The 25,491-nt window shown below is 52.8% G+C and overlaps 3 protein-coding genes across 24 annotated transcripts in view; 2 read left to right on the forward strand and 1 right to left on the reverse strand.

Moving 5' to 3' along the window:
• Positions 1–794: 794 nt before the first annotated feature.
• Positions 795–10,256, forward strand: LOC122384012 (guanine nucleotide exchange factor for Rab-3A-like). Of its 4 annotated transcripts, none has more exons than XM_043370955.1 (7): positions 795–951; positions 2,186–2,578; positions 5,086–5,275; positions 5,515–5,648; positions 6,104–6,321; positions 7,232–7,346; positions 7,814–10,256. In XM_043370955.1, the coding sequence occupies exons 2-7, from the start codon at positions 2,192–2,194 to the stop codon at positions 7,952–7,954; spliced, it is 1,185 nt and encodes a 394-aa protein (XP_043226890.1). In that variant the 5' UTR covers positions 795–951; positions 2,186–2,191; the 3' UTR covers positions 7,955–10,256. The 4 variants fall into 4 exon arrangements, with proteins under 4 accessions (XP_043226890.1, XP_043226892.1, XP_043226889.1 ...); XM_043370957.1 differs by having other exon boundaries at positions 7,235–7,346; XM_043370954.1 differs by having other exon boundaries at positions 811–951; positions 2,189–2,578.
• A 434-nt stretch (positions 10,257–10,690) lies between these two features.
• The window catches only part of LOC122384014 (putative phosphatidate phosphatase), a 37,383-nt gene continuing 22,582 nt past the window's right edge, over positions 10,691–25,491 (forward strand). Inside the window, exons 1-2 of one of the 8 annotated variants that reach the window (XM_043370962.1) lie at positions 10,691–10,701; positions 13,604–13,627. The gene's annotated coding sequence lies outside the window, so the exon portion shown is untranslated. Of the gene's footprint in view, positions 10,702–11,693; positions 13,628–25,491 lie in introns of those variants that run through there. The other 7 variants (XM_043370963.1, XM_043370967.1, XM_043370971.1 and 4 more) reach the window with 7 other exon arrangements.
• Positions 15,383–25,100, reverse strand: LOC122384015 (transcriptional regulatory protein SIN3-like). 12 transcript variants are annotated; one of them, XM_043370974.1, is made up of 7 exons: positions 25,009–25,043; positions 24,424–24,489; positions 18,271–18,506; positions 18,141–18,166; positions 17,510–17,751; positions 16,804–17,000; positions 15,383–16,605 (listed from the first exon to the last, which is right to left on the reverse strand). In XM_043370974.1, exons 3-6 carry the CDS (start codon positions 18,308–18,310, stop codon positions 16,982–16,984), a joined length of 327 nt encoding a protein of 108 aa, XP_043226909.1. In that variant the 5' UTR covers positions 18,311–18,506; positions 24,424–24,489; positions 25,009–25,043; the 3' UTR covers positions 15,383–16,605; positions 16,804–16,981. The 12 variants fall into 12 exon arrangements, 1 of the variants encoding a protein (XP_043226909.1); XR_006256937.1 differs by having other exon boundaries at positions 17,510–17,682; positions 18,141–18,506; XR_006256935.1 differs by having other exon boundaries at positions 17,510–17,747; positions 18,141–18,506.

Below are 25,491 nucleotides of genomic sequence, written 5' to 3' on the forward strand. Positions count from 1 at the left end.
ATTCGCTCCGGTCATGGTTGGATGGAGAGTAGACTACTCTGGACGCGTGGTCGATGTTGTGGAGTTGCATTCGCTCGAGTTTTGGTACGGCGGCAGATGAACCCGGCCGAATACGCCCATCTAGTTGACATTCTTTCTTCTGAGAACTGTTGATCTAAAACGGACCTAAACGGGCCTAAACATCATTCATTTATTTAAGTGTGGACTGTGGTACCTAAGTAGCATTTTTGCTGGGAAAGTTACGTTTACGCTAAAGGTCGCTGTCTGAAAAATCGCTGTCTGAAACATTGTCATATTTCAAGCATTTAACTGACGGTTCCATGACATTTTACGGAAGGACGAGTGGATAGGAACAATTGTGGGATGGGTGGGATGGAACCTGGCCAAGGAACTGTTAGTGAAATGACTCCTCCCCGTCCCCGACGCTCTCGATCGTATATGCGCGACTTCAGTTTCTTTTCTTATAGGTATCTTGTGATGTCCAAACACATCATTTTTTACTGTAGCCATCATTTATTACTTTTATGATCATTTGTTACTGGAAACATTTATTACATTTAATACTGGTAAGTACTAGGGCCCTGCCACGGTCATAGAATACTAGGCCGGTTTACATAGCCCAAGGCCCTATACATAGCCTTGACTAGGCCCTGCCTGAAACTGACAGGTCCTGAGATTTACGGGAAGAAATGTAGACTTTTGCAATACTTCTCAACGCTGCGCTGCCAGATGCAGTGTCTGGCATCATTTTTTGGGGCGAAAGTGGCGCAGTAATTACAGCGCGCTGTGAACAGCCGACCAAAACAAATGCGTTGTGGTCAGCCCTCCGACTTGAGATCCCACGGTTCGATGCGCTCGCTTGGGTTGACGACGGTTCTAGTTCAAGTTTGATTTTCCGTGGCTTGGGGTGGACGGCGTGTTATAATATTCACTTAAGTTACCCACCTTAAGGTAAGCTTTTTGTTTCAATTTGTTGTTTCTGCGTCTGTCAAAGGTTCTTTGTTCATGCCAGCAATCATGTTGCCAATCTAAGACCAACTTTCCAATCTGAATTGGCACTTTCTCCCCTGACCTGACTCCTTGTCCTAAGTTTGTGGGAACCTTCTGTCATAGCAATATGGGCCTGCTATCTTGACCTACTACTTGCCTTTTGAGCTCCAGACTAACTAAGTGCGCACGTAAATTTCCAGGTTTCCCAATTATCCATGGGGTCTCAATTGCCAGCATTTTTATCAATGCTCCTAAATCTTGACCTTTCTCATCCTCAAGCCCATCAAAGTGCTATAAGAATAAACAGCTGTGCATCCTGATCCAGATGTACAGATTTCTATTGCAACAAGCAATAAGCTTTGATAATTGATTTCATGTCAATGTGGGATGAAAACAATTAGAATTTTTCAATTTGATATATTTCACTTCAAATTTAAGTACCTAGAAGAAATTTACTGCTTGAAATGCAAGCTATTTCATACATTAACTTGAACTGGTATGGCAAATTGCTTTAATCAAAGCTTGTACCTAGTTTTCTTATATGGGGTGTAGGCAGCGCCACAGCTGGTGTATAGTCCTTTCCTTACTACACAGAACAGAGGAGGGATTATCCCCTCCAGTTTTGTGCATTGCAACTGATGATTTAAAACAGGTAGGTTTAAATAAACCTGCTACCCTAATTATTTAAGTTTCCTGTAGTGATTCAGATATTTTTATGTAAAATGGTAATGAAGATGGTATTCATTTTTAAAATTGTGAAACTTGTGTGTTTTCTTTTGCACCAGTAAGTGAGCAAATTGCCATTATTAATTGCATACACTTAGAGTTTATGAACATGTCATTATCATCATTGCATGCATTGTCAATTTGGCTGATGCACAATTTAGTTAGTTTTTTTTTTGTGCTGGAATTTGGTTTGAAAGTTACAGTAATATTCTCTCAGTTTGTATATTCATTCATGCAAATTTGAGCAGATTAGCAAGTAGCCAAGCAGAGAGTGATTGAAGATAATTAGGTTCTTAGGTCTGGGCTCATGTCTTCATTCAAGTTTCTCAATGAATGGATCTGGATGTTACATAATGCCTATGTATTACATGTTTTCCTTCACCAAACACTGGTCTCCTCACAGAGCATTCTTTCATTACATCAATCATGGTATTAATCCCAGTGCTTGTGACACTTCTCCACCTTGCAGCAGAACATGTTGGGCTCTGAGGAGGCGTCAGCGCCGTCGGAGCCGGAGCCGCCGCCAGAGGCCGTCAAACCCGCCGCCGCCGCTGCTGACGCGCCGGAGGACGCCCCGGACGGCCGGCACAGCCGCGTGGCGCCGCTGGCTCCGTCTCCGGCCGTCAGCCACGTCTCGCTGGTGGAGCTGAGCCTGGAGGAGGACGGACCGGCCGCCGGCGGCGACTGGACGGCCGGCGCCGCGCCGCGCGTCCGCGGCCTCGACAAACTGCAGGAGCTGGAGCGCGAGCTCGGAGCCGCCCAGCAGGAGCTCAAACTCAAGGACGAGGAGGTGGCCAAGCTGAATCGGATCCGCAACGAGATCGAGGCAGAAATGGAGGAGCTGACCGCCAGTCTGTTCCAGGTAAGTGGCGGAGTGCGGGGTGAAGGGATCTTGCGTTGTTATAGCATAATATTCAGCATTGCTAATACCTCAAAATATTATCTGGGTATCCCATAACTCAGATGGTGTTTGGCTCAAAGTGTTGATGCGGTCGAGGCGCTCAACTAATCCACAGCACTCAGGAAGAGAAATTTGTGTCGGACTCTGACTCCAGCGCTCGATACAGGAAACTACTGACGTGAGTGATCCACTGTTGTTAGGAGAGTAGCTGCAGCCAGTGAGTGGGACAGACTGGTCTGTTAGCCCTCGATGAACTCCGGCGTGATATTCGATATCGGCATTTTATGCCTCGTCAAAGTAAATACAACGATTGCTTCCTACACGAGATAGGACCGTGCATGTTTGGCTAAGCTTATGACAAGAACGGATTATGTTATGATCAGTGTAGTTCGATAAGTTTCCGGCTGTTTGCTACTCAACACACCGTTTCTCTCAATCAAACCCTTTCGCCCTCATGTGTCCACGTTTCTAAATGGGCGGTAGTGGAATGCTGTGTATCGTGGTTCCGATGAATGGGATTACGTTTTTATCCCGATTATATCTGGCGTTATGCCTCTCGAGATATTTCCTCTGTGTGGACTGAAGTCCGAAGGTCGCGCGTGGGTCGGAGGAACGGGAGTGTCCGCCGTCGAGCGCGCTCCGCCGGTGGGCGGCATTCTCGTTCCTGCACCGAGACAGGGTCGCTAGCCGAGCGCACTGTTCCTCACGGAAACTGGATGCCGTGAATCATACCTGATAATCTGCATGCCATCGCCCATTTCCGTGAATTCACCATTTATGTACCTACTGCACCGTAAGTTCTGAATATCCAGGTAAAACTTTGGATAAACAAACACGCCACCAGGCTAGCGTAAAAGAAAGGTCTCTGGCTGTTCCAGTTTGCGAAACTGATCAACTGTCGAGTGCTATTATATAGCATCTACAACCGAAGGCTCGTACGATGACAGTGAAAATCTAACTCGTATCGTTTTGCACCTTTAATTGAGTTTCAATGTATATTGGGATAATCAATTAACGATTTAAATACGCTTTTTATAAGGCTGTGCCATGAAGCCCAATAATGCAATTAAATATGAACAAAACATAACGACATTTTAGTCTCGCTAAGCGCGAAAATAGGCAGGCAAAGATGGCAAGCCAGGCGACAAGCTCATCTAAAACACAAACAGGATCGCCATATTCGTTTCTTATATGTTCCAATAGTTCTGATGCGTTTTTTTTTTTATAAACGTTCTCCCTTGGCCAGCAGTTTGTACGTCATCAGACGATTCATACCGTGTTTGCAATGCTGGCCTATGTATACATTTAACACATTCTTTAAATCGCCAACGTCATATTATTTCAACATCAAGGTCTGGTTTATTCTTTCACAGTCGTCATGTAACACCCGGGGCCTGACACCTCCCCGTGAACATTAACGCCGAGGATCCGGATTTTTGCCGGCTGCGTCACGTTGTTTATTTGTTTCGGCGAGCCTCATTCCTGAGCTTCAGCACGCTGTCCTCGTGCCTGGCACCGTCGATGTCGCGTCTGTTTTCCTGTCGGGGGAGGGGAAGGGCAATTTTCGATCGCTGACCCGGTCTCCTTGGAAGCCCTACGCTCTGGCGCTACAAGGTTTTTCTCCCGGACAGCCGGGGTAGCTTCGGCGGCTGCCATGACCTTCGCTGCACGGGCTGTAGGCTTCCTGTCATTGTGCTGACAGATCGGTACGCAGGGGTGGCGCCGGCAGCGTGCCAGTGTGACGCTCGCCGTTATTAACCGTCACGCACGCCAGCAAGATGGGTTTGGCGTCCCGGGACATGGGCGTGGCTGGCCGGACTGGGCACTCATCGGGTGGCCTGTAGGGGCTAGGGGGTTTCGGTTACATTATTATTCCACGCTGCTTTGTCGTGCTCAATATGTTAAATAACTCATAACAACGATGACGACTGACGAGGTGTCTTATGTGCTTAGACAACATATTTTTTTTTAGTTCACATTGTTTAGATGGAATCGCAAGGCTGTCACAATTCTCCATGGTAGCGAGCTTGACTGTAGGACGGGAATCTAGTGAATCCGTGGAAGTGTGTGAAAGCCTTGGCGTGTCATCACTACCATTTGGTAACCAGTCGGAGTGCTGTTTGTGGTAAAATTGATTCACATGCTCACACACGATCGTGACAAGGAACATGAAGCTATTCTTTCATGAGCATAAATAATTTATATACATTCCGTGACCATCAATAATAGATGTTACGTAATTTAGTTGGGTGCTCGCAGTGGGTGCACACAAGTGTTGTTAATGCATTAGTATCAAATACCATTGGTTTACCTCCCGGCCCTTCTCCGTGTGTTCAATGAGGGTCAGAATATATAAAACCAACCGATGGACGACTCAGTTCTAAGTCGCCAACAAAGATTACTGCATGGACCATACCGTGCCGACGTCATCGTGTCTGGTGTCTGACCTGCGAACTACCGTTTCCCAGGAGGCCCACAAGATGGTGCTGGCGGCCAACGAGAAGCAGGCCGCCGCCGAGAAGGCTCTGCAGGAGGCCACGATGAAGATTGACGTGTTGCAGGCGGAGGTGGCTGCGCTTAAGACGCTGGTCATCACGTCCACACCGAGCCGACCGAACGCCCACCTGCACCCCCAGATCGACCTGGGAAAGTCCAACGGTGAGCGGCCGGACGGGTAACCGCCGCTCCGGAAAGGGTGGCGAGTGCAGCCCGAAGCGGCTTACCGAGATCGATGTGTACCTATGGCTACAGATAACATTGAATACGCACGACGAATGAATGAACGGATGAATGAATGGATGTATGTATGCACTTTTGCCAGTCTGTTAATAAGATCATTACGAAGTTTATGCATCCCTGTTTTCTGCCTTAACTACTCTCGCCCTCCCTGTCCTCAGGTATCAAGATCTGGAAGAAGGGTCACCACCGGTCTCCGTCGAACCAGGAGCTGACGCGTCCGGACGCGTCTCCTCCCTCGTCACCGGCCCGCTCGCCGCCGCAGCATCTGGCCGCCCCGGAGCACATAGACGAGGTCAGTGATATGTGTCCACGAGGGCAGGAGGATACGGGACCTTAAAAATAAGGGTTGTCTAAGGTTAGTTGTACGATGTACGAATAAAGGTACCTTTGAGGTCCGTAACGTATTTTAAACCGGTGGACGGAAACTAAGTTCGGAAGTCCGTACTATTGTGTCCAGATTGATAGAAAAGCAGCTATGTAGCCGTCATGAATTCTCATTACACTCTACAATCGATATTTTTGGGTAGCTCATGTTTTCTATCACGGCAGGTGGCCTTTTCTCCTTGTTTACCGCCGCGCCGCACACAATCACTTGTCACCGTGTCAGTAAGACCGAAGGCTCAGTACTGAGCACAGTGTGCTCGCCCGCCACAGGTGGACCCGCGACTGCTGCACAGTACACACTATGACAGACCGTGTAACATTTACCACGTGGTCAATTCGGCACTCAGTTTTCTCCCGCCACAGGTGGACCCGCGGCTGCTGTCGGAGGTGTCCGCCTGGCGCGAGTCGCCCTCCGTGGAGCTGACGGCGCCGTTCGTGCGGGACGTCTACCGCGAGGACATCGAGCCGTGTCTGCGATTCGCCACGCCGCAGCTGACCGAGAAGGTGACGTCGGCGGTGCTGCAGAACTCTGTCTGCATAGAGGAGGTGTCCTCCGGCCTGCGCGGCCCCAACTTCCCCAGGTAGGGGCGCCGGACGGGGCGCTGCGTAATGGGGTGGGTGCGGCAACATGTTGGACTGAGGAGAGAGAAGGCAAGGTGAAGGATACCTGTCTTGACAAAAGGACCATTCAAAGCGTTCACACTCGGATTGTGGGTTTAGGCGACATAACTTTTATAGCAAACTCGGTGCTTTTTAATTAATTGTTGCCTAACTTTATATCGAGTGTTTCCAAAACCTAGCCTTCATTCGGAAGACATCTATGAAAATAATAGTTTTTGCTAATGACTCCGAAACAAATCCTACGAAATAATTTCAGAAATATTTTTATCGGGGAACATGGTGCTGGCTGTCCTAATGATTTCATAGCTAGCGTAGCACTGATGCCGTGCAATGTGCATTTTATTATCTGTGTTTTGATGTTTTTTTGCTATCACTGTCATTTTGTTTTCTTTTTGTGTATCATTGAGAGAATATTTTTGTTTTCAATTGATCAATGAATGCATTATCTTCTTGACATTCGCCTGCAACATGTTTATTGACTTCATTGATGGCAGCTTATCATTGATATCATTTGAATTTGTAGAACTCTATGGCCTTCCATTTGCATTTATCTATAGAAATTGCAACTGTGTTTTTGCTCGTTTGGCTGTAATTGTTCATTTTTGCATCGTGATCCTCACATGAGCTGCTCCAAGCATTGCGCACATTAGTTTCATGAATTATCTGTTTGGTCTGCCCGCGAGGATGTGTAATGTTCAATTGACGCTGATTTATTCACGCTGCCTGTCGCCAATTCGCTGTATATATGTGTGTACGTATGTACCTCTGTGCGTTGTGTACCGTTGGCGACCGCCTGCCCCGTGCCGCCGGGTCCCCGTGCCTCGCCGCCCCCCGCCAGTGACGGCTGTACCGGCCTCTGTGCGCTGTTAGCAGTGACGATTCCAGACGGTGTGCGCTGCTCAACGTCCACCGCACGTGCCGGTACCGGATGAAACTGCCCGGCGAGACGGGATGGATGGACATCTCGCAGATCTGCCGAAACCGGGTGCGTATTACTGACAATCTAGCCGGGGGGGGGGGGGGGGGGTCGTCTTGAAATAACAGAGTCGATTTGGCTGCCGGAGCAAGTCTGGGGTGGAAGTGGGTGGAATGAAGGTGGTAAACGCCGTCTGAAGATGGCGGCTCTCCCTGTTCTGCAGTCGTTTTGTGAGAGACTTGGATGTGGGCTCAATTGTCAAACAGCGTGACCTCGGCTTTTTTAACACCGTTTCTGAGTCAGTTCTAACCAATCCGTACTTTCGGATGTAGGACCATCCATTATCTGTCACATTGAAAGATGATAAGTCGTAATTACGAATCTGGTTTTGACGTTGTTTAGTTGTAACTGAGGTGCATTTCTCTCAAAGATTTTCTATTCGAAAGCATCTTTTGGTACCTACAAACTGCCGAATACCATTGAATTGTCAATTTGCTAACCCTATAGTGACACATTTCCGTCGTTTTTCCGCTCAGATAACAGCCGTTTGCGACTTCCTCAACTACCTGCGCTACATCGAGCGCGGCATGGTCAAAGGCTCCGTGATCGACATCTACCGGGAGATCATGCGACTGAGGCGCAACATGGCCGTGGCGCGGCTCGGCTTCACCACCTGAGTGTCCAGCGGCGTTCTACCGAAGGCTGGCAGTCGTTCTACCGGCTGCTGGATGTTCTACCGACTGGTAGTGGTCGCTCTACCAATGGCAGGTGGACGTTCTACCGACTTTGAGCGGACGCAATGTTGGAGTCTTGACAGACATCACTCGACCAAGCTTAGCCAAGTTCTCGTGACTGCTATTGAAGCTGAGGTATGGTCTGAGCGGGTTCACGGCGGTCGTAGGCTACGTTCGCTGTACGACAAACAGCTGTAGGTCCCCAGGTGAAGTCTTGCCGTGCCTGTGGCATACTTTGGTCAGTGACTAGCAACACTGATCCGGCCGGAAACGAGATGTCATTTGAACAGAACAGGGTTTCATAGACAACACTCGCCACATCGGATTTACAACAGTTTTGGCCTTTTTACTTCAGTTTTATATTCGGACTTGACCCTATTGTGATGCATGAAAAGACTCCTCGCGTTATTGGTGCGTTCAGATACTCCACAGCTGAGGTATGGTGCTTGCTTAGCAAGCTGCGCTGGGTTTGGGTGATGTTCACGGTCCATGACATGAGCCCGGCGGGGGCGACTCAGGCTGAGGGTCTAACCCTGTGATGTCGGTCTCTGGGGCGGTGTGTGTCCTCTCGGGACGGTGGTTGAGAGTCACTGAGAGAGGGCGGTAGGCTGATCGGGAGGGGCGCGCCGCGCGGCTGTGGACGCGCTGGTATCTGGAGAATCTCTTTGGTCAGGGCTGGTGATTCCGTGGGCCGCGCGGGCCCGGGCGGCTGTATATTTATGCACATCGGGAGAGCTCAGTGTTGGCGGGTGCCGCTCTCGCCTCCGGAGAAGGCTGTCGTTGTTGAAGACGGTGTCTGTATCGGTGGTTCGTTGTGTATCTGTGGCGCATCTGTGTTATTTCTGTGGTACGATTCCGACGGAGCCAGGACGTGGAGGCAGTTGGTGTTGTTAGGTGTAGTGACGCTGTTGGTGGGTTCCGAGAGCGCCAGAGAACAGCGACTCGGTTCGGGTGATTCGTTTATGCATGATTTAGGTTGTGATGGATTTAGTGATGGTCACATATTCTCAGCCGAGATTGGCCCGCGGGGTCGCCGTGTGGGACCGGCCCGGGCGCGGTCGGCGCGTTCTGTTCCAGTTCCGCGGCAGCAGCTCACTGATGTCGGATGCTGCCAGTGGTGCGGACCGAACTTCTTGTGGCTTTAATCTGGGCCCAATCGACTCGTTATCTGTGTTGTACTCTGCACACTGAGCACTAAATGTATTTATTGCTTACTCCCCTGCACTGTGCGTGTTATACTACGCGCTATGTATCGTTATGCATCGCCGTCTTCCCTTGACAACTCTGGGAGTTTGATCCTTTGTTTCTTTCCCGGACACAAGCTCAGCTAGTCTCATGACAACATCCAGACAAACGTTTACAATTTTAGGCACGATATTTTCCTGTCGTGTTGATGCTAAACTACACATATGTTGGATTTTTTCGTTCGCCCGATCGTCTACAAACATATTCTTTAACCCGTGTTCGGTCTTAATTTCATTGAGCTAGTCTTTGCTTATATGTAATGCTGTCCGTTCGTTCTCCCTCCCGGATAGCTACTTAATCGTTATAGACAGTCTTTTTTCATTGTGGAGGTCGTTCGAATGTTGTTAGGTTTGGAGACGTCATGCCGTGTCCTTCGAAGTTGTTCCGTAATGAGTTACAAATCTTCATTTTGTTGACATTCGTATGTACCTATATGGCACATTTGTTCGTATGTGTGTGTAGTTCACGATGAACTCCATTTATAAGCCGTGAAATTGCCAGGCTAACTGAAGTTAGTTGTGACATGGACAGCGGTTGCTTGTGACTTGAGGCTCGCGACCGGAGATATGTCGTTCTCAATGTGTGGTTGTCTCCGTTTTATCGATATATTTTGTTACAGCTGATTTTTGTCCGGTTCCTTCGAAATGTGGAGCCTGTGCCAAAGCCAATAGCTACGATTGATGGTGTCTTCCAGAGCAAGTGGTCATGACGCCACGCACTTCTCGCATGGATCGCAATCTCAAAAATAGATATTGACTTACTATTGCAAGTTTATGCACGTATATGTGACAACTGACAACATCCTTTAGAATTACTGCGTTGTTGTGAATTGATGATGTATGCATTACAGATGCAGGTCTGGAGACTGTATCCAGCTCAGTTCTGACTTCGCTCCATTTTCGAGTGCACGTTGTGGACGCCTCGTCTCGTTCGGCGGGCGTGCGTATACTATTTGGTCGCTGTGACCATTATTTTCCGTGAATACATTGTCATCTGGAGATATTTAGTTTGTTGTTTGCAATGTGCCCTCACGAATCGTGGGTTGTCTGCTTGTGCTGGCCCAAGTTGTAAATTTTACATGCTCGGCATACAAGTAATATAATATTTAAAGCTTAAGAAAATGAACTGATAACATCCGGACGGATGGCATCGATGAGTTGACTGTCGCGCGACCAAGCACGTACCTAGGATTTGGCTTGGATTTGGCCAGGGGAGGGGGGGATCCCGGGGCCTCCTCTCTACAAGGGGCCTCCTCTAGTCTCTACAGAGGGCATCCTCTCTAAATGGGCCTCCTTTCTACTGAGGAGTGAGGAGTCAGAGGGGCCCTAGCGGTCAGACACATACATTAGTGGTTCAACACAGGAGGCCCCAGGTGGCAGGTAGTAAGAAGGACCCTAGCTGTCAGGCTGGTCAGAGGGCCGTGACCAAGATTCTTACAGATAGCCGTGACTGTCCTGACGTGATTTTTGGGATTCCCGTGAATTTCGTTCGCCTCCGACGTGATTTTGATCAACGTGGGCTTACGGTCGCGGGGGCCTGAAAACCCCAAGGGGGAGCGCGCCCCGTCCGCCCCCCCCCCCCGCGTCCCTGCGCGCGACGCCGAGTCAGCCAGTTACATCAGAGTCAGAGTCAGTCAGGACAGGATAGTTCAAGGATAGTTCTGGCGTGGTGAATGGGTGCGACGATTCAGCCCTGTATGCAAGTATTCGCATGGGGATAAAAACTCTCTAGATTGTCTGGAGATGAGGAATTGTCCAATAAATCGTATTTTCCAGGAGAGGGTTCGATGCATGTTCGATGTCCTTTGAGTTTGTTCTGAACTTATGACGTCAGCAAAAAGAAGAGAAATAAACTTGAAAAAATAAAACATTTTGGCATGTTTTAAGTTTAGAAAAATTCTTGGGTATACTAACCTAACCCACAACAGCTTTTAGAAAAAATTAAAAAATTAAAGTAATCATTTTGAATCATTTTACGCAATTTCAAACCTACCAGTCAATGACGTCAGATAAATCTCACTTTTCGCTGGCTTTGGCCAGCTTTGGCTGCTTGGCTTGAACAAACCGTTTTCGTTTTCTCCACCGTTCCCGCCTCTCATTCCCGAAGGACGGCGCCGCAGCCGCACAGGGGCGTAGGCAGGGGGGGGGGCCACTGGGCCATGGCCCCCCCCCCTTGGGCGCCGAAGGCGCCCTTTGCGATTGGAGGGCGCCGAAGGCGCCCTCCAATCGCAAATGCAATTGTGATATAATCGAATCGAAAAACAATCGCGACTGGAGGGCGCCCTCCAATCGCGAATGTGTTTACAGGGAAAATACGGATGGAGGGCGCCCTCGGAGGACGCCCATTCCAAATACGCCCTCCAAATACGGTTGGAGGGCTCCCTCGGGCGCCCTCCAACCACATTTGTAGGCTGTAGCTCTAAGCGTAACGGTGGTCGCCTATGTAAGCCGCTGTCCCGTAAATAAGCGCCCTCTCACCCGAAGGCGCCCTCCTGTAGGTCGCCACCCTGCTACATATTGCCGCCCTTCTGCTGATCGGCGTCCTCATAATTATTGGCGCTCTCCTACCTATTGCGCCCTCATGTGAAATTTTCAAGGCCGCCTTTCTCCTTTTTGGCACCCTATTGTTCAGTGCCGCCCTCCTACCTATTGGTTCCCTAGTCCTTCCTGTTGAATGTTAATCGGGGCCCTTCTCTTATTGGCGCCCTCGTGTTGATCGCCGCCCTCCTAACCACTGGCACCCTCCTGTTGATCACCGCCCTCCTATCCACTGGTACCTTCCTGTTGACCAGCGCCCTCCGCACAGACGCCCTCCTGTTCGTGTCATCCTCTTGAGCAAAGGCGCCCTCCTCACCATTGCCACCCCCATTTTAATCGTCACCCTTCCGCTCATTAACGACTTCCAGTTGATGACCGCCCTCCCACCTATTGGCGACCTCTTGTTGATCGCCACCCTCCTATTGGTGCTCTCCTGTTCCTCGCCACCCTCTTACCTGGTGGCGCCCTCCTGTTGATTGTTGATCGGGGCCCTCCTACCTATTGGTGCCCTCCTGTTGATCGCTGCCCTTCTATCCATTGGCGCCCTCCTGCTGCTCGCCAACTTCCTACCTATCGGTGCCCTACTATCGAAACTCGGGATGTTGATCGGGGCTCTCCTACCTATTAGCGCCCTCCTGTGGATCGCAGCCCTTCTACCTATTGGCAACATCCGTTGATCGCTGCCCTCTTATCATTTATTTACTCCTTTGGCATGTTTTTCAACTTAGTCGTTCTATTGCACATAGTTGATGTCTTGCCTGTGAAAACTGCCACAAATGAACGTGCATTCAGCACAATGAATGAAGTACCTATACCTACCAAAACTATCTACGCTCTACGATGCATAAAACACGTCTTTGGTCTTAACGGATTGATCCTACTTTACGTGCATCATGGCGACATGGCATCTATATGGATTACGATTAAGTATTGTCAACAGGTTCGGCCGCAACAGCAGGCATCTGAAGTTTCGGTGATTGAAACTGGTTATGTGGGTACACTGTATGCATCTGTGAGAAGGCTATGAAGGCTGGTCTGAGGTAATTTGGATGATGTTTACGCATCTCGCGCTCCGGTATCAATCCGATACGGTGATCTGGTGCGTAGATATGCCACCGCCAATAAACTTTTATACATCGACACCCATGAGCCAAGCTTTCTATACACTATACAGTTTGTGTGGCAGCGGCCCGACCAAACCTTTGGTATTTTTTACACCTTCAAATTTGGTAAAAGAGCGAGAGGAGCTTTGAACGGTGATCGTATAAAAGGCGTGCCTAAAAAGCGGAGGAAAAGGTTGTTTTCAAAAATTTCGCGCGCCTTCGGCGCAGCATTTCAAGAACACTTGACCTTTTGTGATCTGGAGTATAAAGAATACACACGATGCAAAATCAATGCAGCACGACCTATACGAGGTTACGCAAAAAAAAAACTGGTGGCATGGTAAAAAACGCCTCCCAACCCCCCCCCCCCCCCCCACCCCGCTGAGCGATTTTTTATCTCGCGACCGTATGGCGCCCTCCTTGGGTGAGGTGGCGCCCTCCAAACCCTTGGCCCCCCCCTTCGCGATTTTCTAAATACGCCGCTGCAGCCGCATGTTTGGTGAGAGGGGTGAGAGGGTATGCTGCATTGGTGAGAGGATTGGGGCATAAAAGAGAAGCAATTTGTGTTTGCTGTTAGTTGGTTGTCGGTTAGGTTGAGCCAGAATAATGTCTATCCATTGACATCGTCCAAATATGAGTTAAGTACGTTGTGAATTGGAATCGTCCTGCAATTCATTTTCTCATTCCAATTCTGTTTTTTTTTTCAGGTACTGGAACGTGCAGTTTAAGTGGTAAGTTTCAGTTGTTTGCTGCAATTGGCAGCACTGTACCTATTTAAGCCATTGGATGACCTTAAAGATATGAACCGCTTTAATTTGTCATATTGAGTCACAGGTGGGTGCCGGTTGGCCAGTCTGCAAAACGTGGCAGCCAGCTCGACGAGGTGTTTGGGGCAGCCGGAATCCTGCCCCAAATGGGGCAGTTGACTTCCGGGCAGCCCAATTTCTGCCCCAAATGGGGCATCTACTCGGGGCAGGTTAGATTATGCCCTAAATGAACTATGTATGGCATAAAAACCACACATATAAATACATTACCCGTGCAAATGCGGAAATCGGTCACGGTATGATTATTACTTCTTAGGTCTGGGGCGATTTGATCAAGGCTCGTGAAATTCACACACAAACCTTTCCTTGGTTGCTAATACGAAAACGTTTATATACTTAGCTTCAAATTCAAATTCAGATTCGAAATTCATATTCGATGGAAAAAATGATAAAAACGGACCCCTTAGAATCTCACCAAATTTACACCAGCCACTCAGCATGACCTGGTCATCACAGAGTAAAATTATCTAAGCTCGGCAAGCCCTGGGGGCTGAGATATTAGGGGTCAAAGTTCAAGGTCATTAAGGGCGGACCCCTCAGAATTACCTCAAAATTTGCACACAGATGCAAATTGACATGCTAAGCACGATGGGCATAAAATCTAAGCCCGGCAAGCCCTGACCTGGAAGTTAGGTCAGGTCAAAGGTTGCAGCCACGTGGAGGTCACGTGACCCATTTTAAAGCGGACCCCTCGGATTTTGATGAATTTTTGTGAACTGATACATCTAGACACCCTCATTAATATCCTAAATTATCTAAGTTCGGCAAGCTCTGGGGGCTGAGATATGAGGGGTCAAAGGTCAAGGTCATGTGAGAGCGGACCCCTTCAATTTTTGTTAAAACGTAAATCACCCCTCAACTTTGTCTTCTGAATTTAATGGTAAAAATTTCTAAGCTCGGCAAGCCTTAGAAAAGCCAGAATGAGTATTTAGAAAACGAGCATTTGTATTCCAATATGGCTGACAGGTAGGTATTGTGGCGCATCAATGACATAATTGACGCGTAAAATGTAAACAAACTGCATGCTTCCAAATGAAGCAATTCCTTTACAAATCGATCGATTTTACTATTTCCTTCATAGATAGTGGCCGTTTAATGTCTATTGATGGATTACGAGTCTACGACCTCATACCTATCTTCATAACGGGCCAGTGACCCCTGATATAAGCCCTTGGTGGATGAATGACCTCTAACCTTTTCTAGTACCTAATAGGTGTCACTTCAACTTGAGCTCTCACATCTCCTAACTCAGATCTGACCTGAACTGAGATGAATGACGCGTCACGGGCCTCTGACCTCCGTCATGTGGGTCATTGACCTTTGACGTACCCAGAAAGGAATCACTTACCTGACATGTTAAAAGGACCAGTGACCTCTGATTTGTCTGAACTCTCGCCCGTGTGCGGTGTGCGGGTGAAGGGGCCGGAGGTACGTTGGAACCCCGCCCGCCGCCGTTCGGGCCCCTGATGGGAGTTAGAGCTTCGCGGAAAAACGAGTGTATTGCGAGCGTTACGAGTTGTCTTAGGATAACCAGTTTTAGTCCTGGGTCAGTGACCTCAGTTGACCTCGTATGACCTGCACACCAATATGACCTGCTTTCACATACGTCACAGACATTATTCCATAAAGATGACTCAGTCGTTTTCATCTCATTGTCACTTTGTAGGTCGCACCATTTATTGATGAACCAAGTTAGATAACCCGACGACTTCACGTGAGGATACATAGTAACATGTCACAATCGGCATTAAGCAGCCTCGCCTCGGCAAACACTGACGAATAGAAAACACTCCCCAGTCCCCACGCCTCCGCCAGTGATAATAAAGCCTACAAAACGTTAACTGGTCAACTCCGAGCAGTCGCGCAGCACTAGTCAATCAATGAGTACATTGCGACGCCGTCAACATGGGCGGGTCCCGTGGTGGACAGTGTCAAGTCGTGCTTAGCTACGATACGTAACATAAGATACGGCCGCGCCCGTACAGATCACCCGTGCCGTACGGCCCCAAACACGACCAAACACTGGCGGCGGTACACGGGCTCGCTCGGACCGCTCCAGTCGCTGCTGGGTGACTCACTTCAAGCTGAGCTCAGCACATCACTCAGAGATCCTACCTGAGCGTCCGGCGGCGACGGCGAGGTGCCGTCTCACCGGGCTGGCCAGCAGACTGAGGCAGCTGGCGCACGGCAGCGTGCCGTGCTCATATTGCGCCGGCACCACGCCGATGGCACCTCGCAACACGAGCTGAACAGCTCCGTCCGGTACTCGAGCACCTTGCGGCTGTCGCGGTAGCGTTTGAACACATTAAGTGGGTTCATGTCCTCTGTTGTTGTTGTTGTTGTTGTTGTTGTTTCCCTCCAGCCCTAGGGCGTATCCTGCCGGCTCTGGAGGGGGACGAAGGCGGCACCCAGGGCCGCTACTGCGTCGATGCTGCGCAGGTCCTCGTGGGTCGGGTGTATAGTTCCGAGCACTCGGAACCGGCAGTTGCACCAGGGCGGGACACCGCATCAGCGCGTGGGCCGAGGTGTCTGCTTCCTCACGACAGAGCCCACACCGGCAGTTGGCGATACCAGCCGTCGGGCCAGGCCGCTCTGGTCCTCGCACGCGCCAGCCTTGCCGCTGCTCTCTGGATCGTTCTGGTGTCCAGTGGTGTGTGTCTGAGTTCTGGTCCAGGGCGGAGGTCTCCTCCGCCAGGGTGTCTGCCCTCTCATTTCCAGGAAGGCCGCAATGCGAGGGGACCCACTGGAGGTGAATGGGTCGTCCCGCGGACGACGGCGGCTGGTTGTACGAGTGGTGCGCGGTGACGTGGTGGCCCCCGACGTCGGCCGCCGCCGCACAGCGTGCGACAGGATGTTGTTGCCTGTTGGTGCCATACCTACTCCTGTGGCAAGCAACAGAATCAGAGCGTCAGCAGGGGCGCATGTGATCAACAACGCTGGATATTCGCATATTATTTCAACAGACAAAGAGAAAAACAGCACAGGAGAAGAATGAATAGCAACCATAGCAGCCCTTTCCCTGACGTCCACACGCATGTAGTTGGATTCACCCTATCTGAACGGTCAGGCCGCCAGCTCACCTCGGTGGGCGGCTGGTGACTCGGTTTGGGCGGCGCGCCGGGCGCCGTCGGCAGCGGCGGTGGCGGTGGCTGCTGCTGCTGGGGCTGCGGCGGCGGCGTCGGTACCACTGTGTCCGAGTAGGTCTGGAAGCCGCCAGTGGGCGTGTGCACCGCGCTGTGGTCACCTAGCCCGGCGCCATCATCGAGACGTGTAGGTACTGCCGGCGAGAGCATGCCAATCAGCGTCATGATGGTTGTATGAGCAGTGGCGAAACGAAGCTTAAGTAATGAACAATACGGGGTCAGTTAATCAGGCCATATGAAACTCAGCAGAACTAGAATTTGCATTTCCCTACAAGATACAAAAATAAAACAGCTTTAAAACATAATTTTCATCAAAAGTCACTACAAACAGGTACACAAAACTACCATTAAATCAAACATCTCAACAAAACTCAGTTTATATGACTATATTGCGCTAAAAATGACTATATTAGATTGACTATATGTACAGAGAGAAACGGGAGTCAGACACTCGACAGGGGACAGCGGCGGCTGCAGGACAGGGAACGGCAGCGCTCGCCGCTTGGTCAAATTAAACGTGCTCAAAATTGCGTAAGGTGACGTTCGTTTTTGCAGACGATACAAATAGCAAATAAGTAAAGTTGAGAATATGTAAGAGCAAGAACAGCATAAGTATGACATAAGACAGCCAGCTTTAACTTACTTTTGCGCCTTGAACTCCTTCATTATATCGAGGAAGTCGTTGTGGACCTGTGGGTTGTTCTGGAACTTGGACTTGACCTGGTTCTGGTAGGAGAGCACGTCTTCCACCTTGAGTCGGTGGTAGCTGGGCTGAACAGCGCCGGCATCGGCGTCGGCGGCGGCGGCTTCCCGTCGCTGTCGGCACCCATCACCATGGCGGCTGCCGTCATATTCGGCTGGTGGGCGATCGGCCCGGTCGTCTGCCTGACAGGAGGTACGGTACATACGGGTCGGAAGCGGTTAGAGGAGAAGACAGCGTCAGGTAGGGCGGTTGGGAGGACGAGGGTCGCTCGAACAGTGCAGGATTCATGTTTCGGTTTTATCCGAATAAGCCATCGGTTCCGCAATTTGGCCAAAAAAGCTGCAGACAGAATGCATGAATATCCAGACATTCACCGGATCAACCAGTTACATATCTGAGTCTGCTTCAACACTCAAGCAAAGCCGCATATCCCACAGCATTACGAAATAAGCATGAGTGTGGGATTGGGGCCCAGACCAACTAGGGACCACGTCCGATCCTTCAGTCTTGGGCGGGACTCTTTTCAGCGCGCTGACACTGTGAAGTAGCCGAGTCGGCCGCCGGGACTCACCTGGGGCGCAGAGGAGTGCGGCACCGGCCCAGCGGCGGTAGAGGCCGGTTCTTCGCTGGCGCCGGCAGAGTACTGCAACGAGCCACCGCCGCCTTCACTCTTCACCTAGAGGTTCTCGCCGTAGGCAGCGTGCACCGGATAGGCGCCGAGGCCCGCCGCCAGCGACCCATGCTGGTTCTACATGATGCCGTCTAAGGCGCCGTCAGCCGCGCCAGGCTCGGCTGGGCGGCCAGACTGGGCGACGAGAAGGGGCGGCTCGGCGGGAGAGCGGCGCACCGGCGGCACCACGCAAACCACGGCTGACGAACCGTCACTACTCTCCGGCGACTCCTGGCGCTTCATCACATTCTCGACACGGCACAGAAACTGCGGGCACACGCACACATACCGACCACACGTCAGCCGTCCGGCGCCGCCGCTCTACCGACCACGGACACCTGACAGGAGCTAACTGACAAGGAGCTCAGAGGGCAGGGCAGGGCAGGGCAGGGCAGGGCAGGGCAGGGCAGGGCAGGGCAGGGCAGGGCAGGGCAGGGCAGGGCAGGGCAGGGCAGGGCAGGGCAGGGCAGGGCAGGGCAGGGCAGGGCAGGGCAGGGCAGGGCAGGGCAGGGCAGGGCAGGGCAGGGCAGGGCAGGGCAGGGCAGGGCAGGGCAGGGCAGGGCAGGGCAGGGCAGGGCAGGGCAGGGCAGGGCAGGGCAGGGCAGGGCAGGGCAGGGCAGGGCAGGGCAGGGCAGGGCAGGGCAGGGCAGGGCAGGGCAGGGCAGGGCAGGGCAGGGCAGGGCAGGGCAGGGCAGGGCAGGGCAGGGCAGGGCAGGGCAGGGCAGGGCAGGGCAGGGCAGGGCAGGGCAGGGCAGGGCAGGGCAGGGCAGGGCAGGGCAGGGCAGGGCAGGGCAGGGCAGGGCAGGGCAGGGCAGGGCAGGGCAGGGCAGGGCAGGGCAGGGCAGGGCAGGGCAGGGCAGGGCAGGGCAGGGCAGGGCAGAGCAGAGCAGAGCAGAGCAGAGCAGAGCAGAGCAGAGCAGAGCAGAGCAGAGCAGGGCAGGGCAGGGCAGGGCAGGGCAGGGCAGGGCAGGGCAGGGCAGGGCAGGGCATGCAGTGAGAGGCGGCGAGATGCAGTGAGAGACAGTGAGAGGCAGGGCATGAGGCGGTGAGAGGCAGTGAGCAAAGGAAGGCAGTCAGAGGCAGTGACAGGCGGTGAGAGGCAGTCAGTGAGCAGAGGCAGGCAGTCAGAGGCAGGACAGGAGGCAGTGAGAGGCGGTGAGAGGCAGTGAGAGGCGATGGGAGGCAGTCAGTGAGCAGAGGTAGGCAGTCAGAGGCAGGGAAGGAGGCAGTGAGAAGAGGTGAGAGGCAGTGAGAGGCAGAGAGAGGCGACGAGAGGCGGTGAGAGGCAGTGAGAGGAGGTGAGAGGCAGTCCGTGAGCAGAGGAAGGCAGTGAGAGGCAGTGAGAGCCGAGAGGCGGTGAGAGGCAGTAGAGGCGATGAGAGGCAGTCAGTGAGCAGAGGTAGGCAGTCAGAGGCAGGGCAGGAGGCAGTGAGAGGCAGTGAGAGGTGGTGAGAGGCAGTGACATGCAGTGAGAGGCGGTAAGAGGCGGTGAGAGGCGGTGGGAGGCGATGAGAGGTTGTGACATGCAGTAAGAGGCGGTGAGAGGCAGTAGAGGCGGTGAGAGGCAGTCAGTGAGCAGAGGCAGGCAGTCTGAGGCAGGGCAGGAGGCAGTGAGAGGCGGTGAGAGGCAGTGAGAGGCGGCGAGAGGTGGTGAGAGGTAGTGACATGCAGTGAGAGGCAGTGAGAGGCGGTGAAAAGCAGTGAGAGGCAGGGAGAAGAAGTGAGAGGCAGTGAGAGGCGGTGAGAGGCAGTGAGAGGCAGTAGAAGCGGTGAGAGGCAGTCAGTGAGCAGAGCCAGGCAGTCAGAGGCAGGGCAGGAGGCAGTGAGAGGCGGTGAGAGGCAGTGAGAGGTGGTGAGAGGTAGTAGAGGCGGCGAGAGGCAGTCAGTGAGCAGAGGCAGGCAGTCAGAGGCAGGGCAGGAGGAAGTGAGAGGCGGTCAGAGGCAGTGAGAGGCGGCGAGAGGTGGTGAGAGGTAGTGACATGCAGTGAGAGGCGGTGAGAAGCAGTGAGAGGCAGTGAGAAGAAGTTAGAGGCAGTGAGAGGAAGTTAGAGGCAGTGAGAGGAAGTTAGAGGCAGTGAGAGGCGGCGAGAGGCAGTGAGAGGCAGTAGAAGCGGTGAGACGCAGTCAGTGAGCAGAGCCAGGCAGTCAGAGGCAGGGCAGGAGGCAGTGAGAGGCGGTGAGAGGCAGTGAGAGGCGGTGAGAGGCAGTGAGAGACAATGAGAGGCGGTGAGAGGCGGTGAGATGAAGAAAGAGGCAGTGAGAGGCAGTAGAGGCGATGAGAGTCAGTCAGTGAGCAGAGGTAGGCAGTCAGAGGCAGGGCAGGAGGCAGTGAGAGGCAGTGAGAGGTGGTGAGAGGCAGTGACATGCAGTGAGAGGCGGTGAGAGGCAGTGGGAGGCGATGAGAGGTTGTGACATGCAGTAAGAGGCGGTGAGAGGCAGTAGAGGCGGTGAGAGGCAGTCAGTGAGCAGAGGTAGGCAGTCAGAGGCAGGGCAGGAGGCAGTGAGAGGCAGTGAGAGGTGGTGAGAGGCAGTGACATGCAGTGAGAGGCGGTGAGAGGCAGTGGGAGGCGATGAGAGGTTGTGACATGCAGTAAGAGGCGGTGAGAGGCAGTAGAGGCGGTGAGAGGCAGTCAGTGAGCAGAGGTAGGCAGTCAGAGGCAGGGCAGGAGGCAGTGAGAGGCGTTGAGAGGCAGTGAGAGGCGGTTAGAGGCGGCAAGAGGTGGTGAGAGGCAGTGACATGCAGTGAGAGGCAGTGAGAGGCGGTGAGAGGCAGTGAGATGTAGTCAGCGAGCAAAGGAAGGCAGTCAGAAGCAGTGAGAGGCAGTAGAGGCGGTGAGAGGCAGTCAGTGAGCAGAGGCAGGCAGTCAGAGGCAAGGCAGGAGGTAGTGAGAGGCAGTGAGAGGTGGTGAGAGGCAGTGAGAGGCGGTGAGAGGCAGTGAGAGGTAGTCAGCGAGCAAAGGAAGGCAGTCAGAAGCAGTGAGAGGCAGTAGAGGCGGTGAGAGGCAGTCAGTGAGCAGAGGCAGGCAGTCAGAGGCAAGGCAGGAGGTAGTGAGAGGCAGTGAGAGGTGGTGAGAGGCAGTGAGAGGTGGTGAGAGGCAGTGAGAGGCGGCGAGAGGTGGTGAGAGGCAGTGACATGCAGTGAGAGGCAATGAGAGGCGGTGAGAGGCGGTGGAAGGCTGTGGCATGCAGTGAGAGGCGGCGAGAGGCAGTGAGAGGCGGTGAGAGGAAGTCAGTGCAGAGGCAGGCAGTCAGAGGCAGGGAAGGAGGCAGTGAGAAGAGGTGAGAGGCAGTGAGACGCGGGGAGAGGCAGAGAGAGGCGGCGAGAAGGGGTGAGAGGCAATGACATGCAGTCATGAGAGGCAGTGAGAGGAAGTTAGAGGCAATATAAGGCAGTGAGAGGCAGTGAGAGGCAGTGAGAGGCAGTAAAGGCGGTGAGAGGCAGTCAGTGAGCAGAGGCAGGCAGTCAGAGGCAGGGCAGGAGGCAGTGAGAGGCAGTGAGAGGCGGCGAGAGGTGGTGAGAGGCAGTCAGTGAGCAGAGGCAGGCAGTCAGAGGCAGGGCAGGAGGCAGTGAGAGGCAGTGAGAGGCGGTGAGAGGCAGTGAGAGGCGGTGAGAGGCAGTGAGAGGCGGTGAGAGGCAGTAGAGGCGATGAGAGGCAGTCAGTGAGCAGAGGTAGGCAGTCAGAGGCAGGGCAGGAGGCAGTGAGAGGTGGTGAGAGGCAGTGACATGCAGTGAGAGGCGGTGAGAGGCAGTGAGAGACAATGAGAGGCGGTGAGAGGCGGTGAGAGGCGGTGGAAGGCGCTGAGAGGCTGTGACATGCAGTGAGAGGCGGCGAGAGGCAGTGAGAGGAAGTCATTGAGCAGAGGCAGGCAGTCAGAGGCAGGGAAGGAGGCAGTGAGAAGAGGTGAGAGGCAGTGAGAGGCAGAGAGAGGCGGCGAGAGGCGGTGAGAGCCAGTGACATGCAGTGAGAGGCAGTGAGAGGAAGTTAGAGGCAATGAGAGGCGGTGAGAGGTAGTCAGTGAGCAGAGGCAGGCAGTCAGAGGCAGGGCAGGAGGCAGTGAGAGGCGGTGAGAGGCGGCGAGAGGTGGTGGGAGGTAGTGACATGCAGTGAGAGGCAGTGAGAGGCAGTGAGAAGCAGTGAGAGGCAGTGAGAGGTGGTGAGTGGCGATGAGAGGCGGTGAGGGGCGGTGAGAGGCGGTGAGAGGGGTCAGTGAGCAGAGGCAGGTAGTCAGAGGCAGGGAAGGAGGCAGTGAGAAGAGGTGAGAGGCATTGAGAGGCGGCGAGAGGCGGCGAGAGGCGGTGAGAGGCAGTGACATGCAGTGAGAGGCAGTGAGAGGAAATTAGAGGCAATGAGAGGCAGTGAGAGGCAGTGAGAGGCGGTGAGAGGCAGTGAGAGGCGGTGAGAGGCAGTGAGAGGCGGTGAGAGGCGGCGAGAGGCAGTGAAAGGCGGTGAGAGGAAGTCAGTGCAGAGGCAGGCAGTCAGAGGCAGTGAGAAGAGGTGAGAGGCAGTGAGACGCGGCGAGAGGCAGAGAGAGAGGCGGCGAGAGGCGGTGAGAGCCAGTAGTGACAGGCAGTGAGAGGCAGTGAGAGGAAGTTAGAGGCAATGAGAGGCGGTGAGAGGTAGTGAGAGGCGGTGAGAGGCAGTCAGTGAGCAGAGGCAGGCAGTCAGAGGCAGGGCAGGAGGCAGTGAGAGGCGGTGAGAGGCGGCGAGAGGTGGTGGGAGGTAGTGACATGCAGTGAGAGGCAGTGAGAGGCGGTGAGAAGCAGTGAGAGGCAATGAGAGGTGGTGAGTGGCGATGAGAGGCGGTGAGGGGCGGTGAGAGGCGGTGAGAGGGGTCAGTGAGCAGAGGCAGGTAGTCAGAGGCAGGGAAGGAGGCAGTGAGAGGAAGTTAGAAGGCAATGAGAGGCAGTGAGAGGCAGTAAAGGCGGTGAGAGGCAGTCAGTGAGCAGAGGCAGGCAGTCAGAGGCAGGGCAGGAGGCATTGAGAGGCAGTGAGAGGCAGTGAGAGGCGGCGAGAGGTGGCGAGAGGTAGTGACATGCAGTGAGAGGCGGTGAGAGGCGGTGAGAAGCAGTGAGAGGCGGTGTGAGGCAGTAGAAGCGATGAGAGGCAGTCAGTGAGCAGAGGCAGGCAGTCAGAGGCAGGGCAGGAGGCAGTGAGAGGCAGTGAGAGGCGGTGAGAGGCAGTGAGAGGTTGTGAGAGGCAGTCCGTGAGCAGAGGAAGGCAGTGAGAGGCGGCGAGAGGCGGTGAGAGGCAGTGAGAGGCAGTAGAGGCGATGAGAGGCAGTCAGTGAGCAGAGGTAGGCAGTCAGAGGCAGGGCAGGAGGCAGTGAGAGGCAGTGAGAGGTGGTGAGAGGCAGTGAGAGGCGGCGAGAGGTGGTGAGAGGCAGTGACATGCAGTGAGAGGCAGTGAGAGGAAGTTAGAGGCAATGAGAGGCGGTGAGAGGTAGTGAGAGGCGGTGAGAGGCAGCCAGTGAGCAGAGGCAGTCAGTGAGCAGAGGCAGGCAGTCAGAGGCAGGGCAGGAGGCAGTGAGAGGCGGTGAGAGGCGGCGAGAGGTGGTGGGATGTAGTGACATGCAGTGAGAGGCAGTGAGAGGCGGTGAGAAGCAGTGAGAGGCAGTGAGAGGTGGTGAGTGGCGATGAGAGGCGGTGAGGGGCGGTGAGAGGCGGTGAGAGGAAGTCAGTGAGCAGAGGCAGGTAGTCAGAGGCAGGGAAGGAGGCAGTGAGAAGAGGTGAGAGGCGGCGAGAGGCAGTGAGAGGCGGTGAGAGGCAGTGAGAGGCGGTGAGAGGGAGTAGAGGCAGTCAGTGAGCAGAGGCAGGCAGTCAGAGGCAGGGCAGGAGGAAGTGAGAGGCGGTGAGAGCCGGTGGGAGGCAGTGGGAGGCAGTCAGTGAGCAGAGGAAGGCAGGGGTTACATAACACCTGGAGTTACAGCATCCATATGAAAAAACTCATACAAAAATTATGTGTGAATCAAGATTATTTGACAAAAGCAGCTCATCTTTATCAACTACCTACTTTGCGGGCTGGTACAGTTTGTTATATGTCACATCACCCTAGGCCCTCTTAAAGCTAGTTAGGTCAGGTGCGGTCGCAACATTTTCTGCGAGGCCATTCCAGATGACGATGAGAATACATTGGGTGGAGAAAGATTGTAGACGAACATCTGGTGTAGCATGTGGCACGCATACCTTGTGACAATAGCCTTGAGTACAGTTCCAAAATTGGATAGTCTGCACATAGGAGCCTTCCTGCAACTGAATACAGAGGGCCGAGGGGTGTTCGCGGGCATCGTAAACTGCTGAGTTCACTGTGTGTGGTATGTACAGCAAGCTTAGGGGTAGGGGAAGGGTAACCGGTTCTGATGTCACAGCTGCATGCCATGCGGTGGACGGCCTGTGGCCAGTCCCGACCGACCACAGCGGTTGCTGTGTGCGGTGACGGAAGAATGGCTTAGGGACGCAGTGGGCGGAGCTTAGAGCTTGTGTATGGTCCGACTGCACACAGGGCCCGTGAACAGCCCTCAGATAGGTCATAGGTATGCATAGGTTTCAAAAGTACCTATAATAATCAGCTAGCATAAAAACTCATTATAAGAATTGTGGCTGATAACCCTGATTCTGAAGCCACGCCCATTCCATAGATCACACACATCATATCACCTTCACCTTAACTTACACACCACGGCATGTTATATCAATATGTTATATGTATATACCTACACTCAAGGCTCTATATACCCTTACCCAAGGCCCTTACCCAAGATTTACCCTTACCTACACCATGGAACCCATGGGCCTACACTACAAAATAAAATGAATATGGCGCGGTGCCTATTTACACGCGTCAATTATGTCATTGATGCGCCACAATACCTGCCTGTCAGCCATATTGGAAAACAAATGCTCGTTTTTCTAAATACTCATTCTGGCTTTTCTAAGGCTTGCCGAGCTTAGAAAATTTTACCATTAAATTCAGAAGACAAAGTTGAGGGGTGATTTGAATTTTAACAAAAATTGAAGGGGTCCGCTCTCAAATGACCTTGACCTTTGACCCCTCATATCTCAGCCCCCAGAGCTTGCCGAACTTAGATAATTTAGGATATTAATAAGGGTGTCTAGATGCATCAGCTCACAAAATTTCATTAAAATCTGAGGGGTCCGCTGTAAAAGGGTCACGTGACCTCCACGTGGCTGCAAACTTTGACCTGACCTAACTTCCAGGTCAGGGCTTGCCGGGCTTAGATTTTATGCCCATCG

The sequence above is a fragment of the Amphibalanus amphitrite genome, unplaced genomic scaffold, assembly GCF_019059575.1.
Source record: "Amphibalanus amphitrite isolate SeventyFive unplaced genomic scaffold, NRLGWU_Aamphi_draft 000179F_arrow, whole genome shotgun sequence".
NCBI classification, from domain to species: domain Eukaryota; kingdom Metazoa; phylum Arthropoda; class Thecostraca; order Balanomorpha; family Balanidae; genus Amphibalanus; species Amphibalanus amphitrite.